The sequence below is a fragment of the Orbicella faveolata genome, unplaced genomic scaffold (genome assembly GCF_042242905.1).
Source record: "Orbicella faveolata isolate gen_17 unplaced genomic scaffold, um_ofav_v1 contig_1, whole genome shotgun sequence".
In the NCBI taxonomy this organism is placed as follows: Eukaryota; Metazoa; Cnidaria; class Anthozoa; order Scleractinia; family Merulinidae; genus Orbicella; species Orbicella faveolata.
Genome location: NW_028301536.1, coordinates 415,984 through 435,967, shown reverse-complemented (window position 1 = coordinate 435,967; position 19,984 = coordinate 415,984). Strand labels below are relative to the sequence as shown.

General features: G+C 37.8%; 1 protein-coding gene across 1 annotated transcript; it reads right to left on the bottom strand.

The window, feature by feature from the left end:
* Positions 1 to 3,872: 3,872 nt before the first annotated feature.
* On the bottom strand, positions 3,873 to 18,588 carry LOC149117635 (uncharacterized). The gene is made up of 11 exons (XM_089283264.1): positions 18,478 to 18,588; positions 18,291 to 18,381; positions 12,768 to 12,915; positions 12,419 to 12,463; positions 12,259 to 12,291; positions 11,785 to 11,880; positions 11,210 to 11,267; positions 10,162 to 10,220; positions 9,309 to 9,368; positions 5,729 to 5,783; positions 3,873 to 5,129 (listed from the first exon to the last, which is right to left on the bottom strand). The coding sequence occupies exons 1-11, from the start codon at positions 18,545 to 18,547 to the stop codon at positions 5,053 to 5,055; spliced, it is 792 nt and encodes a 263-aa protein (XP_089139390.1). The 5' UTR covers positions 18,548 to 18,588; the 3' UTR covers positions 3,873 to 5,052.
* Between the last annotated feature and the right edge of the window lie 1,396 nt (positions 18,589 to 19,984).

Sequence of the window (19,984 nt, the reverse complement as noted above, 5' to 3'; positions counted from 1 at the left end):
ACTAATGTATCAACTTTAGCTAATTATGTCTGTTCACCAAACCATCTCATTTCTAAAGATGGGATGTCAAACATTTAAGCAGAGAATAATTTATGGTTTAGCAGTTGTAAATAGGGAAATTATAAATTACAATAGATCTCATCCATCCATGCAGAGAAAAATATAAATATGGCACTGTCGAATGATTTTAAAAATCAAATGTAATGTGCGGTTCCAGAAAATATCCGTACTTCCCCACAGAAGGGATTGTAATTTCCTGGAGGTGGGGGGCTCTCTGAGACCAAAAAATTTAAAGAAATGTATGAAGCTTAACTGAAATTTCCAGAGGGGTGGGGAGGAGTTAGAAAAAATCCCTTCCGTTGGGGGAGGTATGGATATTTTCTGGAACTACACAATGTGTACACAATGTGCACAGATATGTCAAATCCATGTGGCAGTAACGAGTAACATTTTATGGCTTAGCATGAAATTGGTGGATGCTTTAAGCTCTAGCTAGCCAGCAAGTTGTTCTGCAATTTTCATCGTGCAAATCCCATTAATAGGACAGTATCAACGAGTCCTTTCTTCAGTGTCTATGTGAAGTCAAAATTATCGTTACCATACCAGCTCGGTAGTCTTATAAAGTCGGGTTAAAATTCTTTCTTTTCCTTTATGCAGTGCAATGACAAACTGATTGTTTAAAATCAGTTAAGCAGCAAATCCTAGGATGGTAAAAACTTGATCAATGTCTAGAAACTCAAATATGATATCTAGAACTGATACTAAAAAAATGGGCCAATCAGTTTTTGGTGTTGTTCAGAGAGCTAAAACAACATTTTAGTGTTTTTCAGACTTTTTCATTACCACAAATTCAAGAAATGTTTTGCGTGCTTTGTGAAACACTCAATGCCAATTCACTAGAAGATTTTTGGAATACACATCCTTGTTGTCTTAGCAAATACTTTCTGTCGTAAAACCTTTCTTGAAACTTGTGAATAATCTTTGGCCTTCAGACACAGCTGACACTTTAAAAAAATCCTAACCTTTCCTGTAGATAAATTGTAAATTCTAACAATCCAATGTAAATTCTTCCGGTTCATCACCAAATATTACATACTTAATTATTATCACTATTTATGATGTGGGATCTTAGAGGAGTTAACTGGCACGTCCACTATGCCTGGATCTCTTATCCAATCACTTCTCCTCTGTGTAATTATAAGCTTGGATGGTGGTTCTTGTATTTTTAATGTGATCTGTAAATAATGTGTATTTTTGAACAAACAAAAAAGTGTAACTAAAATGACATTTTTATAAATTATTATTAATGCCAGAGTTTCAAGGAATAGTAAAACATGTTTTGAACATCTTCATCTTTGACTTTTTGTCTCTGAGGTTGGGGTTGGTGGGTAAGAAAGGGGGGGGGGGGGGGTAAAAGAGTTAAATCCCACTAGCCTTTGGTTGCAAATAAGCCATTTCCGAGTGTCCTTTTGCCACTGTGGTAAAATGAGTCTTTGTGCAAAACCATTCATACAAGAATGTGTTCCCCTTACGGGTTCATTTTCATGCACGACCTGATCATATGAAATGTTTTGCATGAGGACTCGTTTTGAAACAGAGTCACGAGGAAACTCAGAAATCCAATCAAGGAGCGGATCAAAAAAAATTTGGAAAGAAGGGCAAACAAAAAAACAAAATTGGTGAGAGTGCAACCTAATACAAAACAACAACACTAACATCTTGCAGAACCACTCAGAGGATGGCTGGTTACTATTTAGTGCTTTAAAACTTTGAATAAGAACCATAATGAACTCCAGGCTCAAATAAACTTCAAAAATCTAGTAAATACTTGATTCCCAAAGCTGTGTTTAAAACAAAATGCCTGGCCAGGGGTGTTTAATAGAGGGAAATACGGAATTTTGATTTGCTCGATGGAATCTACCCAAGATTATGGAAATTGGATGTCATTTTTTCTTTACCATGCAAACATGAAACTAATCTTGTACCCAGATCTCACTCTGTTTGATGCTTGGGCATGGAAGATCTGGGTTATAGATTTATGTGAAACTTCACCCCAATATTGGGTCAGTAACTGCAGGGAGGTTGATAACTGGGACTAGTCAGGTTGTGACAAACCAAAACAGGTACTATCTTTTTCATTTCTATTTGTAAAGTTCAAAAGAAGTGTCCACCTTGTCAACCTGTTTTGATGTCACAGCCTAACTAGTCCCAGGCCCCCATGGTTTCTGACCTATTTTATGTTAAAAGGAGAAGGTCCCTCCAAAAAAACATACTTTTTTGTCAATGCTAATAAAAACCTTTCATTAAGTTTAGCCACTCACTGACGTTTCAGCCTCTAAAGTGCAGGTTTTCCTTATGAAATGCATCTCCGAAGAAGCCCAAAATTCGAACATCGTTCATGCCATTTTGAACAGTAGTCAGAAGCCAGGTCATGGTTTTGTGACATCATTTTGTCCAAGAGATTTTGTCCAAATAGCTTCCAAGAGCCTTAAACTACCACTCTGGGTTATGGCTGCTCTTGAGCCATATTATTTTGAGCCAAACTCCAAAATGATATCATTGAAGATAGTGAAGTGAATAAAAGTAGATTTTGCCGACCTGGTGAAGGATGCCAAGTCAGTTGCAGGTTTTTCTCCTTCCTGCCAATTTCGAGTCAGACAGAATGACGTCACATAAACACAGCCTGGCTGCCAAGACAGTTTCAAAATGGTGGCCTCCAAAGTCGCTTTTCTTGAGACAAATTTATTCAGGATAGCGAGCACTGCAGAGGCTGAAACTTCAGTGAGTAGAATAGCTGAATGTTTACTTGCTATAGGCAAAGACAAAAAAAGTAAGCTTTTTTGGTGTGACCTTCTCTATTAATGATATCCAATTTTTTGATCTCATTAAGATTCCATCAGGCAAATAAAAACAAGTTGTGTGTACACTTCAAAAAATTCCAAGAAAAATATGGAGGCTGTGCCCCAGCCACACCTCCTTCCTAAATTCAAGGAAAAGACAAGGAGGGTGTGGTACACAAGAGTTTTTTTTTATCTCGCTCCAACTAACTCTCGACCATACTGCTCTTTCCATTTCTGTTCCCTGAGAAAATATATAGATTTAGCAAAGCCTAAAAGTGGAACTCCTGGTCATCCCGGGCTGTTCAAAGCCTGATAAAGCTAACCCAGGATAAGTGAGAATTTCGATTTCAGTTTTTTTCAATTTGATGGTGAGATTTTCCGTTTATATTGTTTGGCCTTGTGAGTTTCAATAATCTTGAACTACACAAAGCAGAAGCAGTAAAAAACATTTTTATAAATGAAAAATTTATACTTTGGTTAACTTTTAATCCTGGGTTGGCATTAACTGGCTCAGTTCAGAATCACCCCGCCCTGATTACAGTAAGTTAGCCTGGTTTGAGCCCACAATCCAATCAAAAAAGCCAGTACTTGATCGGCTGTTAACTTCAAGGAAACATGTGACCTCAATGAGCTCAAAACTTGAGCCGACAATATGCTCACTAGATACTGGTCAGCGGATACCTCGTTTTGACAGGTGTCAATAATTGACATAAAATGGATGTCCAATATTGAAGGTGTACGCTGTAAACCACAGTGGCACATCCTATTAGCTGGACTATGGCCACCATGCTGTGCGACATCGCTGTCGTCATCATGCATACACGCCCACAAGCAATACCGCTAACCATTTTTCCATAAGAAAAACAATTCACAGGTTTCCACATGTATGAGTATGGAGCTCAACATGGTGGAAGGCTCCCCTATAATTACTATTTGTAGCTAAGAGAAAAAAAACAGCTGTAGGCGGTGTAACTTTGGTGGTAACCCACCTTTCAGTGGCTTGAAGAAACAGACAACCAAAACTGCAAAGACTAGTTTCAACATTAATGAACTTTATTTGTGAACAAGTGACACATTCGTTCTTCTTTGAGTCATTGAAAATTGCAGGTGAAATAAATTATACTAAATGCCACTTAAATACAATCTTCCAAAAATAAAGATGCGTACATCGGGCATTCTGTTGTGCCAGGACATGTATTTTAAAGACCCTAACTGTCATTATTATCATGGCAACACAAATCCAATTTACACTGTTAATAGTAGTCTTGGACTAAAAATATAGTTGTGTATTTCATGGAAGAGTCACTGCTTCACAGTTTACATGATATCACCCAAAACTGTAGGTTTTTCACCATTAGGCACAATTTTGAAACTGACCAGAGGAAACTTAAATTAAGGTAAATTGAAAAGAGATTAACTTTCCTGTCAACAAGGTCATTTGTATTAAGACAAATACTATTGAGTATTTAATTTAATTAGAGGGCATGGATTTGATCTGCATCTGTATTATTACAAAAAAATGTTATTAACAATAACAATTATTTATATTTTGATATAATAATGTATGTATGACCTCAAAGAGAAAGGAATTGAAAGTTTACACAGCCTCAAGATATTGTTCTCTCATTTGACTGAAGTAGCTCTCGGAAGTTCAACACAAATAACATTTTTGTATGTCTAGCAGAATTAGAATCTCTCTGGGTAAACGTTCAGTTAAACATGTCAGAGGGTCATACAGGGGTATTCTCGTGATGCGTGATTAGCTGATTTTATTTTCTGTGAAATCTGAATTTAGGAAATTATTCTTCGTGACTCGTAACCTGAAGATTTTGTGTGACCTGTGGAGAACCAGAATTATTAACAGATATTCGTGATTTTAACGTTCTATTCTATGTGATTTTAAGGTGCAAGTCCTCTGAATGGTTAGAGTCATCTATCGAGAGTGGTTTAGGTGTGCGATTTGCGATATGGAGCCTTGACTTAGCCATTCGCTATTTTGCTTTCTTCAAACACTGTTTCTAGTGTAAGTACAGGTCATTAAAAGGAGTATCTTACTTGCTTATTTTTGTGATTCTGGAAAACGAAATTTTTATATCCGTGATCTGTGATCCTCTATTTTTTCCATTTGTGAACTGTGCCAGAGACCCCCCCTGTACAACCCTCATGTCACACATGTTATTGTCAATACATATTATTATAAAAGTTCAGTCCATCACACAATTTTTGCTGGGTCCCAAATATGTTTTGTTAAATACTTCATCATACCAAATGTCTGTATCCTCTTTCGACCTGAAAAACAAAACAAGACATACCCAATTGATAATTACTGACAAAGTCACCTTAAGGTTAGTTGTCCAAGATTTTCATTCAAAACCAGCCAGTTGTCACAGGAGATTCATATCTAGTCCAAGAGCTAGTTGATATGCTTTTTAGAAGTTCTCAAAGTTCTATAAGGTAAATATTGAATAGTATACCCATTTTCAAGCTCTTGGATCAGCCTGAAGGGAATTCCTGTCACTCCTCCACCCACCACGAGTCTACAAACTTTCTACGATTAAGTTTACCCTATTTGCAAACAACCAACCATGAAGGGACATCTCCCAAAGACTGGCACTTGACTGTGGTTTCTGTGGTGTAAAGTGACCATGACAAGGGATGTCACTCCCCCCCATCCCCCCGGGGGGGGGGGGGGGACTCCCATATGAAAAGGTTGGGGAAGCTGGTGGGAAAATATGAGAATTTAACGCCTAAAGGGGACCAATCTGCTCTTGGCATGAGTTTTACTATAAATTAATAAATAAATTACAGTTTTCCTCAAAACATAACACAAGGACTTTGATTGGGCTTGGACATGAGACGGATTTAGCAAGCTGACATTGTGTCCTCACCAAAGATCTTTTGAAGTTGTTCATCACATATCATAAATCGTTTATTTTTAGGATCCTGAAAAGAAAAATATTATTACTAATATCATTTGTGAAACCAGCAAGAGAGTGAAACAATAAGTAGCAACTTTTAACACTGGACTATCAAACTACAGTATAGGTATAAGTTATATGTAATCAATTAATTATTTTAATTAAATAAGCAATAAATTAATCATTAAATAAAACAATAATTTGTAATTATTATTAATATAATTAGTAAGGAGCTTTGATGATCAAATCAACCTACAGGCAAAACTTTCAAAATGTTCAATATTTCATAACCTTGTAAAATAACCTAGGCTAAACTAAGCCATTTCCTGGTTGCATTTATCTTGGTGTCAAAATGAGCCTCTGTGTGAAACTAATCAAGACATAAACTAGTGAGACAATCTCAGATAGTGCTAAGTGTAATTTACGGCTCTGATAGAGTAGTCACATAGGTCCTCACCGATGCCATTCTCTCCCTTGGTAGTCAACTAATATGAGTGGAATGTGAGTGGACAAAAACTTGATAAGACATAATCTTAGCAGCGTGTATGTTTCACATTTGTGTTTTCTTTCAAGGCCCAAAAATAGCTTACAATTACCATTAGTCAAGATTGTTTTAAATTCATCACAGCAAATGTGACAATTGTACTTTTCACGCCAATGTTTGTAGCTTGATACTTTTGTTTTCCTTGCCAATGTGTGCAACAAGGTACCTTTGTTTCTACTAAAATATAATAAAGATGTGTATTTTTTCACTCACTGCTGGAGATAAATGGAAAATAAAAGTGAAATATCTGCTCAAAAGTTGAAGAGGAACGATTTTGTTTTAATCAAAATGCAAATTTTCATTTAACTGATAAACAAGAACTAATCTTATTATCAAATAGTCATGTAGAGTCATGGAGGAGTGCCTTCTTATTCTGTTGCCAGCTTTTGGTGTTAACAATAAAACCACGTCGAACTAATACACAATGCTGTCAAGTAACACAACTGAGGAGCGTTTCCACGAGAAGTATTGAAGGCAGAGATCTTTACTTGACTGAAATTATATCCCACAGGCACCTCATGGACTGGTGAAATTAATTGGCAGTTTCAGTAAGTGCCGTGGAGTCTGCGGCAATAATAACGAAGTTTGTTTTGTCACAAATTTTACTAGTTTTACATGTAACTAGCACGGGAAAGTTTCAGCTGAGTATGAACTTTCGGCTCTCTTTCATAGAGGAGGAAACAAACAAGCTGGGAAGAAGCAATATGTTTCCATTCTTTATCTGACACCTAATAGTTATAAAACAGCAGACAACATTTCTTGAATCGAGCTTGGGAAGATTCCAGAAGATGCGCAGTCACAGAAGCGAAGGAGAACTGACATTACATGAAATATAGCTGCTATCCCCTGTGGTATCACTCAAAAAATAAAAAAGTGTGCATCTGAACTCGAGAGCGGAGTTTATCACACTAGCAATGCTAGAACACATGCGTTTTACATGTTATGTTAATTCTACCACAATGAAAAGCACTGAACATTCATAACATATCATTCTTGTTCCCAGAGGCTGCGCTCCTTTTGGTCAGCACCAAGAATCGCGACCTCTGGGATCAACCTCTGGGAAGTCCGCAATTCACAGACTTCCTGTCACTCTGCGCATGCTCAGAGTCAAGGTTGACAAATCTTATTGGCTGAGAATACAAAACGATTACCGTAAAAACTCGTGTATAAGCCGTACTCGTATATAAGCCACACCCCCAACTTTCGAGCTTGATTTTGAAAAAAAGAAAACGCTTTAAAAAGCGCTGAGGAAAAGAAAGTGATTACTTGTACATTGTAAGCTTGGTCAAATCTGATGCTGTGTATTTGCTGCGAGCTAAATAACTCTTGAAATACCTTTTACAAGCTATTCTTCAATGGAATTTCCGATATCCTCCTAAAGAGAGGCTCTTTTGACAAGATGTTGCCTTTATTGCTAAAGGCGATAGTGGAAAATGATGAAATTCAAACGGAAATCCGAGCAAAACAATCTCTGACCAATCGATGCAAAATGATTGCTTAGTAACCACGCAGTCATTTAAAGAGAGAGTCTGGACACAAGAGAAATACACACGCAAATAAATGGACTTGTAGATTATATTTTACAATACTAACTGATACATTTGTATCCGAAAGAGAAACGGGTACATGTGTTATCGATATTAAAAAGTTAACCTATCCTTACTTTTACGCAAAAACTATTTACATGTGCAAAATTTGAAGTTCGTCTTATCAATCTTTGTCCAAAGTGAAAATGTTCTATCATTCAGCTCAGTTAGAAACCATAAAAGTCCTCACTGTCACTTTCACCGAAAATGGCCTCATAGAATTCAGGTGCAATTTCTGCTTGCTGTCGCTCGAAGTCATCTGCATAGTACAACTCTTCATCGCCGTCCAGTTCGTCGATGTCTGCGGCTTGGTTAGGTCACTTAGCAACGCCTCACAGATGCACTCTACTTTGATTGGCTAGCTAAAAACCAATAAGAAGCCTGGGCCGAGTCACGTAGATCGATCGAATTGAACGATTGAACGAACGATAAACAACATGGAAAAGTTCCATTTCACATCAGCTGTGCGTGGATACCATGTTTATAAACATATATGGAAGCCTTCGATTGGTGAAAAACTTGTTGCTCGACGCGAGTTTAACAATCCTATGGATAAACACGCGGTGCAAGTTGTGAAGAACACCGAAACAGTCGGTCATTTGCCCCGTGAGTTCTCACGAATAGCGTGGTATTTTCTTGCACATGGCGGAGAGATCAATATTGAAGTGATCGGTCGCAGAAGGCATTGTAAGCAGCTTTGTGGAGGAATGGAGATTCCATGCCAGTTAGAGTTTAGCTGGTACTCTGTGCATGCTCAGAAAATTGGACCTTCTCAGAGGTTGTGATTCTTGGTGCTGACCAAAAGGAGTGTGGCCTCTGGGGATGAGAATGTTAAGATATAGTCGACTTGGACGCTAACTAATCTGCGCCGGTGTTTGGAGCAAATTTCTTTTGTTCTTAAGAGAATAGCACCACAAGGATAGCATGAGATTTGCAACACCATATATATATATTTTTGTCAAGTTATCAAAGAAAGCAACTTAAGTATGTCACGTTTTGCGTAATGCACACAGGTTCCCATAGTCACCCCACCCAGCCCCCTTCTGGCAAAGCTAATTGATTAATTGAAAGTAATTAATTAAACAAACATTTAAGTTTACACCTTATTGTGTTATTGGGTTAGTGCCTTGGCAAACAGCAGCCCCCTAAACCATCCCAATAGTGCAGTCTGCACTAAAACGTGTTTCATATGCACCTTAATTTTCATGCAAATCAAATGCATATTCAAGACAAAAAATTTGCAAAATGATTTGTTTTGAAAAAGAGGCCAAACTCAACTTGTGAATGGCCTACTAATATTTAGCAGAAAGCTAGATGCATACTGTACATGTTATATGTCTAAAACCCTAAATAAATGTTTAGAAACTGATTTGTTGGTAGAAGAACCTGTTTTATATATCAAGCTGGCACTAGCCACTACCTCTAGTTTTCTTTCTCTGATTACTTGCCACATCTTTTTCACCACATCACTTCTGGCCATCTGTTGTGGTAGAAAGAAAATAAGTTTATGGCTTGCATGTTAACCCATTGACACCTGGCGCTTTTTGGCCTGGACATAAATTAGCTCCAATCTACTCAAAAAGGCATTTGCAACATGAAAGCATGCCTCTCTTTCCACTAGCATCGCGTTTTATGATATTTTTGCTTGGGCATGCAAACAAATAAAAATTTTACGTCTTAAGGCTTTTTAAGATATGTCTTAAGATTTTTTGTTGCCTTTCCTTTTCCTCCTTTTGTTCTCTTTTTGCCGCAATTGTTTACCTTCTACTGGGCTTGCTTTCAGTTCAAGAATTCCCGACAGAGCATTATCAATACAGGAAATTCTTACCATGGAGTGGCCAAGCGTAGTTGGGGGAAATTTTGCTCTGAGTTTTTCACTCAAATTTCCAAGCCTTTTCGAGGATGTTAGAAGTGGAACAAAGGCCAACGTCTGTCATGGCCTGTTACAGCTGCCACAGACGTCAATTGGTTAAACAGGGTACGTACTTATCGATGACAATGGAATTCCAAACATTTTGCTGGGTTTTTTCCAGGGTGCAAAATAATATTAGACTTCTGTAGCTCAGAAATAAGAAATTTTTTGATTTAATAATAACATTCTAGTTGTCCAGGACCTTGGAGGCAAATTTTAAAATTTCAGGTTGAATTTTTCCAGGTGTTCCAAGAGTAGCAAAACCCATTGTAAACAGATCTGCATCTAGTTACTTGTATGTTTGATTGCTATTAAATTAAATTTGAATTGTTATCAGTCAAAATGCCCAACTTGTACTTACTTTTTCTTCACCTACAACCTCAGCAAGGGCTGGCGACAAAACCATTAGCTTTCCATACCCTAGGCATGTACACAAGCACAAAAACACTCAGCATAAAACTTAATTTCTTTTACTTCTAAATTGTGTATAATTTGAAACCTGCTAACAACTTAAGAGTTGCTTAAAAACAATTTCAAATTGACTCATTTTGCTTTTGCGGTATGCCAGAAATTTGAAGCCGTTCCGCATGAATAGAAATCGTTTCCAAACAAGTCAGACAGTAGACTGTAGAGACACAGTAGAGATAATACTAAATATCTCACTAACCTCATCTTCTTGGTCCATACTGTAAGTTACAGATCCTTGTTTTTCCCCTTCGATTCATGGCCCACACGCTTCGTGCCTGGGCCATAAATCAATGGGGAATAAACTTGTTCCATAACTTACAATGCGGTCCTCAAACTTGGTTAGTAAGAGGTATTATAATTGAGGCCAGCATTAACATTAGCATTAACAGTCCCACTGCAACAAAAAGCAGCGATCCAGTTTACAATAAATATTTATGAGTATCTTTCAAAGTCAGGCCAAATTCCTTTCACACGTCTGCTTACAGGAGTTTAAAAACAAAGGAGGAGCCCTCCAAATGTCTATGGCCGATTATGAGAATGTCTGCTTATGGGAATGGGTAAATACAGACTTTTTATGGGAGTTCTAATGGGATTTTGTGAAGGCAGTCCTTAGGTAGAGCTGTCTGCTTATGAGAGTGTCCGTTATAAGAGCTTCCACCATAATATGGGAGACAGAGAGTCTCACACTCAATGGAGAACTTTGGCCTTCTGGCCCAAAAACAGTGCCAATTTGCAGTTTGCTCTACTGTAGATGTACGTTTTCTTGTTGTTCACAACACAGTTAACCTGGTAAAGTCAAATCCACACTTAGGTTTGCACTTTTCATATTCCCCTGTAAATAAAGAGCCAGATCGTGAAGTGTTGAGCTCACTAATGTCAAATCTTACCACTTAAACCAGCCACATTGGTGAACCTAATAAAATGTCAATGTAATTTAGTACCTTTCTTCTCTCCACTCTTCTCTTTGGGTTTCTTTGTTTTTGCTGGCTTTTTCCTTTCCTTTCCAAAAAAAGTTCAACTTTATCTAGTAAGTATTTCCTCACTCTATAATGACAGCTGAAAGTCTACAGTCATGAGTTTGGCAAAAGGGAGTTGGAATCCTGTTTTAACCAGCTTCAGGCATCACATAATTCTATTTTAAGTTGCTTACATAGTGTCACGCTTTGATTAATTGATGAATCACGTAACTCATATGTGTTTTGGTCGCTTTTCACGTGCCACACATTAGATTTTTCCCCTCATCACATGCCATGCATAAACCCTTCACCACCTTCTCTCATTAACAGCTGAGGTTATAGTCGCCAACACACAATGACAACAAGGTAATTCGTTTACAACTACTGTAAGTCAAGGAAATAAATATCTGATCATCTCAAATGATTGCCAACAAGTTTGGTTACTTTGGTTATGTCTGGAACAAAGAAAAACACAATTCAAACAAGTCGACTAGTTTGACTACAATGTCAACATGTAATTCTTTGAAATGAAACCAATGTTCAACAAAACATCAACCCACCACTGGCTTCCTTGCTGTTTGTCTTCTTGCCCTAAGACCTTTCTCATTCTCATGAAGTTTGCGAGCTAATTCAGCATCACTGCCATCATGGGTATCCTTCAGAAGAAAAAATTTATTAATTAATTGTTTCAATAGAGTGTTTTGGACATGACATCACAGCGGCCATGTTAGTGTACCAAACCAATCCTGTGGGAGTTAAACTCTTTTCTTATGTAACTAGATTCTTTTGTTCCAATAATTTGCATGGCTGCTGGCCTTGTGAGTGCAAATGAACCATTCCACGAGAATTTCCAGTCAATATCTAATTGCTCCTATTGATATATGTATTAAACAAGTGAGTATGGTGCTTCTGAATTAGCTGAAGAACTGCGACTTCTGACATTTCTGGCAACTATTGCAATCTAATTTCAACCAGCTACATGTAGGAAACAGGAACCCACAGACTGTCTTGAGAGTGCTTATCAAAATACTCACATCATCTGAGTCAGAATGAGCATTACTTGATTCCTAAAATGAAAAAAAATCCACATTTTGAAGATTGAATTTTGCTCCTTTTTCATGAAAAAATGAAGGTTACAAAATAAATAAATTGAAAAAAGCAAACCTGAGGAATACACTTATCATCTACATGTACCTTTTTTGACTCTGGTTTCAGTTTTTTAGGTGAGGGCTCATCATCCTAAAACAAGACAAAAGATGTTTCAGAAACAGGGTGCAAGGTAACAGTTGAGAATTCAAATGGTGTGCCACATACACCACTACATTTTATACACAAGGTCAAAAATGATGTAATTTATAAGACTGCTTGTAGTCCCTATTTCGTGACGAGTCCATTAGAACTATTTAACAAGCATCTCCTAATTTCCATCCTCAAAACACTTGCTCAAATGATTTTCGTTCAGTTGATGAGAGACAAGTTTGTAGCCTTCCCTTAAACTAAATCTAACAGTGAGTGTCTTAAATCATTCTGTAATACAAGTAACCTCTGATGATTTCTCATCTTCTTCGTCGCTCTCCTCTTTTTCAACTCCATTCATTTCACTGGTTCCATTTTCCTGCTCTTTCTCCTCCCCTGAGGATTTCTCTTGGTTTTCAATCATTTCCATCAACATTCTATCAATCTCTTTTTTCCTAAAAAAAAATAAAATGATGGATTTAATATAAATTTTTGAAGTTTGCATGTACATTGAAAACCATGCATATGTTTCGGTTTGTTTGTTTTTAAGTGCTCTAGAAACATGCAAATGTTTTCTATTCCTTAAATAATCGTATGAAACCTCTATAAAGAAAAGTAGTAAATAGCTATGTGAAATCTTACTGAGCCTTTTCAAACGTATCTCTCACATTAGCACAAATGATTTATTTTGGCTTTTATGAAACCTTACAGGGAACAAGATGACTGAAACAAGGATCCATTTCAAGAAGTAATCTCTCTATAAGGGGTTCAGAAGGGAGGGATTTGAAAAAAAGACAAGCCACTCTTCACAGCAATAATTTAAGAAGCACTGTGTGTTAAACTATGATAGGTTTGATTATGAAAAAGCTCATCATGATTTATAATTCTTGTAACTCCATACATATAATATGCAAAGAGTTCATTGACCAATTATTAGGAATTAAGTTTTTTTTTTACCCTGGCTGCCCAGAACAAACAAATATTTTTGCCCAAAAGTATTTGAATTATGATTGGAATTGATCAGTTTATCAGAAGATTTCCAAAAAAGTTCCTAAGTTTGGAAATCAGGGCCAGTCCTGATTATTCTCTGTTATGAACTGTGAAATAGTGCATACAGATATATTCAGGACACAGAGTTCAATAAGGTGAAGAAAAATGTTGGTGATCGCCAAAGAAAAGGGTTTCTTTCATGTACAGCAAGGAATTTGCTACTGTTCAAAGTAGTAAATTATTTTCTCTTTACTTTGTGTGATGTTTTTCAGTTGAGAAAAGGGGATACTGGGCTAAAAAAAGGAATTGAATAGAATTTTGTCAGTTCTACAATCCTCGTTCAGGATTTTTAGTCTTGTAAATTGAAAATTAACTCTATGAAGGAAAGCAAGCTCAATCATTATCATAGGCTGGGGACACCGCGGAAATACGTTTTTTGGGGCGCGATACAGTATTTTGCTGGTCAGCGGTACACCCTAACAAAACTACAAAATGCCTGCAACTTTTACATTGTTTTCGCAGCGAGTCTTATCGACAGTCAAAAAGATACAAAACTTAGAGCGCACACTGTAAACTTAGCTTTTAAACTCCGCTCATTTGTTGGATAGCTCTCAGTTAATATTATATATTGTGCCAAAGCCAAACTGAACTTGCACACGGTGTGAAATTGTTGTTGTTTCGTGAGAGTTCATGCTCGCAAGCGGCGAGCCAGTGGCAATTTACGTTACGATGTGCGCTAAGGCTAAAACTAGGCAGCTTTTGTGTTGCTGTGACGGTGTTCTGAGGACATCAACTTCTCAAGTTTGTTGAATTGATGGGCTTGAACCGTATGAATCGGTATGTAAACGGCATTTCGATCAAATTCGTTGGGAAGACATGCTCGTGTTCGTCCTCTTGTTCGATTGGGGGCACTCACGTAAGTAATCACGGTCATCCTGTCCTCACTCGGCATCACCGAATTATAGACCAAGTTGGCCGAAATCGAAGCAGTGCTTCGTATAAATCTTGGACACGTTGGTGTAACAAGTGTAGGACTGAGTCACCAAAAGGGTTCAAAATCTGGCCTCAACTCGAGGAAGAATTCGCCGAGGTATGTTTTCTCATAAAATATCCAATTTTAATTATACTGTACTTCAGGAAGCTTGAGACTGGCGAAAATAAAATTTTAAATTTTCATGTTTATTATCGTTTCTTTGTTTCTTGTCATAATTTCGAATTGTTGCAGTTCTGTATTTTGCTTTTAGCGCCTCTAAAGTGTGAAAATTATTTTTAACTAGTTGCATAGCTGTTAGAGTTTAGAAAAAAAGCTATTTAGCTATTTAAAAAACCACAAGAAGTACATGACATCTTATTATCTTTAGATGGCAGAAGACATGGAATACAAAGCTGTTAAAAGGGTAATTAAAAATACATGCATACAAGACAATAAAATTACCATAAAATCTGGGTAATAACAACTTTCAGTTAAGACTCAATAAATGAATTTCATTTTTAGTTATAAATAGGCTATCCCCCCTGTACTCACACAACAATCTTCTGATTATAAGGCCACCCAGATAATTTCTGACCACATTACCTTAGAGCCTGGGACTCTATAACTTTGTAACATTAATATTTGTTTACATATTACTATTATCTGGATTTCCCAATAGAAAACTTCTTCTATTGTACATTTTTTTTCTATTTTGGCTCAGCAAAAATCCTTTTAGATACTGTCCATGGATGATTTCCACAACATCAATACTGTAAAAACACCAACTGAGAGAACACTGACCAATGCTCTCCATATGGCAACTCCTCTCCTGAACATTCTGCCATCTGTTGATGGTGGGGAGAGGCAAGGGGCGGGGGCCCGGGAGAATAGGGGGTAGGAATCCGGAGAGAAATGCAAAATGCTAATTTTTGTCATTCATTAAGGCTTCAAATACTTTCTAAAACAAGAACTGAAAATGTTACTTAACTTTCATTTAGTGTCTTTAGAGACTTCTAGGCCGACGGGCAAAGAAAAATTCACCCTTGGGCTCAAAATGAGGCTCAAAATGAAACCCTTTGACAATGGTTACGTCATAGGTCATTCACTTGAAAGACGGGTAAAAGTAGCAAGGCTGAAAACGAAGGAAAAAAGGAAAAGGAAATGCCTAAGGACTGTGCAGCTAAATGACTAGGATGTGTTTGGAGTCTCTTAATTTACAGGGGACAGGAGCAGGATGAACAAGGGTGGGAGTCAAGAGATAGAGGTATGGGAAGTGGGAGAACAGGGTATGGGAAGTGGGAGGTTCTGACTCCGCTGTCCCTCCCCCCACTTGATGCAGTACCTTGTCCCTAAGTAAAAGGTAAAGTCTGCATAGAGCCAAGTGGCCCATCAGGCCAGGCTTATCTCGGTTTCTGTAGCATGAACTGACTAGGAGTATTTCTACTACCCCCTGGATAGGATGCTAGTCGATCACAGGGTTACCCCCAGCATTAAATTCACCAGTACCCAAATGTACACGTTTGTGGAGAGAGGCACCGTGAGAGTAAAAGTGTCTTGCCCAAAAACACAACACAATGTCCTTGACCAGGGCTCAAACACGGACTGCTCGATCCATTGCTGAGCGCACTAACCACAACGCCACCACACCTCCCACCTTGTCCCTTAGGCCTAACCTTAACCCTAAACCTAAAAAAAAGGAGTCTGTAGATTTCAGTCAAGTTTACCTCTTATCACTTGCGTATTTGAGACGATTTCTAATTTCCTCGCTTTGCCATTCAGTTTACAGCACCAAAGCCTGACTTTAAGTGATTCGCAACTACTGACGGAACTTGTTTTTGCAACTTACAACTTCAGACTTTGCACAAAATTTCTCACTGGAGAAAAGCAATGTTGTAGAACTAAAGTGATGAACTAAATGCAATAAATATTAATTTGTAAGAAATGTATCTGTTCTTTAATACATGCTTTTGTGTCTAGTATCTGAGTTAGATGTAGCCAAGATATATTACCAATGGTTTGTAGACGACAGTAAGCCAATTCAGAGACACAGTGGCATAAACAAACCCACTTGTTAGCCAATTTATCACAGGAAAAAAAAATACATATAATAATATTATACATATATAATTTATTGCCATCAGGTGCTATAATGTCTTGTAATAAAGTGGTTACAAGTTAAGAAAGAATCTTACAGAAGGGAGGATGATACAATACTATTACTAAGGCGATCATAATTAATTTCATATTGATTCAAAGCACGTGATATGTACATGTATGATTACAATGTAAAAATTATTTTGTAGTGATTGAGCAAAGCTCATCTGAATTAAATTAAATGAAAGGAAAAACAACAACAGTCAATTATTTATGTAAGTTGATACATGTAAGATAGGGAAATAGAAATCGAAAAGCTTCAAATGACTGAGTATACAAAATAAACTAGTGGGTTTCATTGAGGAGTTGATTACTGCCTCTCTGAAATGTTGAATGTCTTTTCAGCATCAAAAGAAGTGAAACTTGACCACATCCCGTAAGTGGAAGCGGTTTCGTGTAAACAAATACAGGTGTTTGGGCATTTTAAAATATTTAGTTACATGTGCATACATGTACAGGGAAACGGTCTTGAAAATTTCCATGTACTATCAACATTTAATCGATGTAAACAAAAAAGACCTCAAGCAAGGAAAAATTGTCAATGAATTGCGAACCGAAGATATTGAGCGGTCTTGAATGTTTTCAGTATTTCCAGCGTTCGCTGCAGCCAACAAATCACAATATTTTCGATTTCTACTCCCTTCGCAAACGCCACCATTATATAAATGTAGGCTTAAACAATCTTTAATGATAGAGAAATCTCTGTGAATGAAATGAACAAATGTTTTATTCTGACACCAAACGGCAGGTACAAAAAAATTATTTCACCCGTTCCAAAAGGCGCAGAAAGTCAGAAAGGTGATAGAAACGCCAAAACGCCAGTCTTTAAAGACAAATTGTAATCAAAGTTTCTTTGACGCGTTGCGAAATATAATCTCAATGAACAAGCACCACATGTCGGCGCAAAGTGAGTGTGAATTAAACGGTCCCGACTTACATGTAGTGCCTTAACCATTTCGTGCAAACTACACTTTAAATCCAACCAGTTTTCAAAATCCTTGCAAAAGCTACATACAGGACCAATCTTCTGCTTTGCTGGATACCCATCGTTGATTTTGACAATTCTGAGGCGAGGGCGGCTGAAGCAACACGATCCACGCTTCGCCCGCTCCAGCTGGCTCGAGTCAGCAAACTACACATTACTCCACACAAAATGACTCCCCTGTACCGCTATTCTTTACGAACATTGCTTGAGTATTAAAAACCCATTTAAGGACGTCAAACTCACCAATAACGAGAAGTATCAAAGATATTTTCGACCTTAAAACGAAGCAAAACACCGATCTCAGAGAACTGATCGATCGAAGGATAACACAACCCGATGGTGATGACCACTGACCAGTTACTGTGACGTCAAAAAACGTATTTCCGCGGTGTCTAGGCTGGGTAATTTCCCTCAGTAAATCACAGCCTTTTATTCCTAAACGCTTCCAAAACAGCTGTTTTTGTGTTTACCTTTGTAACTCGTGTTTCTCACAGGAAGATGTTTTGCAACAGGAGAAAATAATAGGCTTATTTAAATTGGTGGACGGCAAAAAATTATTTTCTAACTCTATATCAAACCGCCTCTGTCAACTCAACGTTAGCTTTGTCGAGTTGTACGGGTCAAGTTAAAACGAACCATTATTCCACTTTTTCTCTTTATCACAAGCTTCGCCTTAAAAACATAACCGGGCAAATTAAACCTGCAACTATCAGCTCGTTTACACGTACCTCCCGAGAAAGTTTACACCAAATTTATCTTCCAGTTGATTTCGGACAATTCTGGACGTCAGCTGAGTAAGTTCACCTTCTTTCAAAATGACTACAAAAGAGGAAACGAATAAGCAGTTTTTGCCAATGTTCCCTTCTAAAGTAGCTAGAATGTAAGCTTTTTAACAGTCCCGAAATGTCAGTTTACCTGCCATTGCAGATTGAATCTCAGCGTCCGATGGTTCAGCCGCCATTGCATGTGTTTGTTGTTGTACCATGTGTATTGAGCCTGCATGTAGTCAATGATGAGTCAGCGGACACTTCCCCTTCGGAAGAAACTGTTTATGCCATGTATGCCCTATTCTAGTGTACAGTCAACTCTTGGTCGCCTACAAAAAATGTAAAAAATCAACCAAATAAGCCCAATGCTAAAATTAGGTAAATAGAAACTAAGTTGTTTGATTTTCTTTCCACATGCGGCAATTTTCGGGAAAAGTACTGTGACTTATGTCACTTCTGAGGAAAGATTTTCTAACGATCATATGTGATCATGTTGGATGGTCGCCCCGGGGAGGGGAGGTACTCCCTTACATGGGCTATATAGGTTTGTGCGGCCTCAAAGGGTATGGTTTTTCAGCCGTTTTGGTCATAAATAGCGTATAGAAGTTAGCTGATTTTCGTCATAAATAGGGTATGGTTTTTGCACTCTAGCCTTCATATGGGTAAGTTTTAAGAACAAGCCACTTTTTCATTATCGAAAAGAAAAACAACAAAAGCCATTCACAAATTATGTTTATGGTAACTTAACATTGGTCTGAACTAGGGAACTAATTATAACGCAGGTCTGAAACAGGGTTTTGATTTAAGGGTCAGGTCATAAATAGGGTTTCGAATTTTTGGTCAAGTCATAAATAGGGTAGGGAATATCGCAGATTTTGGTCATAAATAGGGTAAGGGTTTTGGGAAGCGGGCCGCACACCCCCACCCAATTTTTCTGGGAGTACCCCCTCGGGCTTACCGGAAACGACAAAAAGAATATGTCAAACTTCTGGCCTAAAAACTGGTCGCGGTCGCTTGAGAAATTTGAGTAGTGGTCGCTTTAATACGAGAGAGCTCTTGGAACCGTATTTGACTGAGTAACAAAACGTTTATTTACAAAGTGGTCCCTTACGGGAGGTGCACGTGGTCGCTTAGGGGAAGTGGTCGCTATCAGAGAGTTGACTGTGCTTCTTTTATTGCAAGGTGAGGGGATTACTATTTGCTCAGCTGCTCCTGATCACGGTTTTGGTTTTCGCTAAAGGCATTTAATAATCTCTCTGCAAGTATGAAAGTGGTAACCCTGAACAGAGTGCGATAGTTTTTCTCTCTTGCTGCAGAGGCCCCAGCTCCAAACACACCATACAACCGGGGATTTCCGAGTTGTTCAATTTCAAAACGAGTCTTCGTGCCAAACCTTTCATATGAAAATGAGTTTGATTTGCATGAAAATGAACCTGTGCGTGGAACACATTTTTATATGAATGATTTCACACGAAGACTCATTTTGGCACAGAGACAAAAAAGTAGCTCTGAAAATTTGGTCCATTTTGGTCACGATTGATGGTTATCGACTGCGTGTGACTAACATCAGGCTGTAAGGCTGTATTTTTCTGTTCATAAGAGTTCTAACTTGTCTGTAAAGAACACTGACTCACAGTCCTGTTCAGTCACAAAAC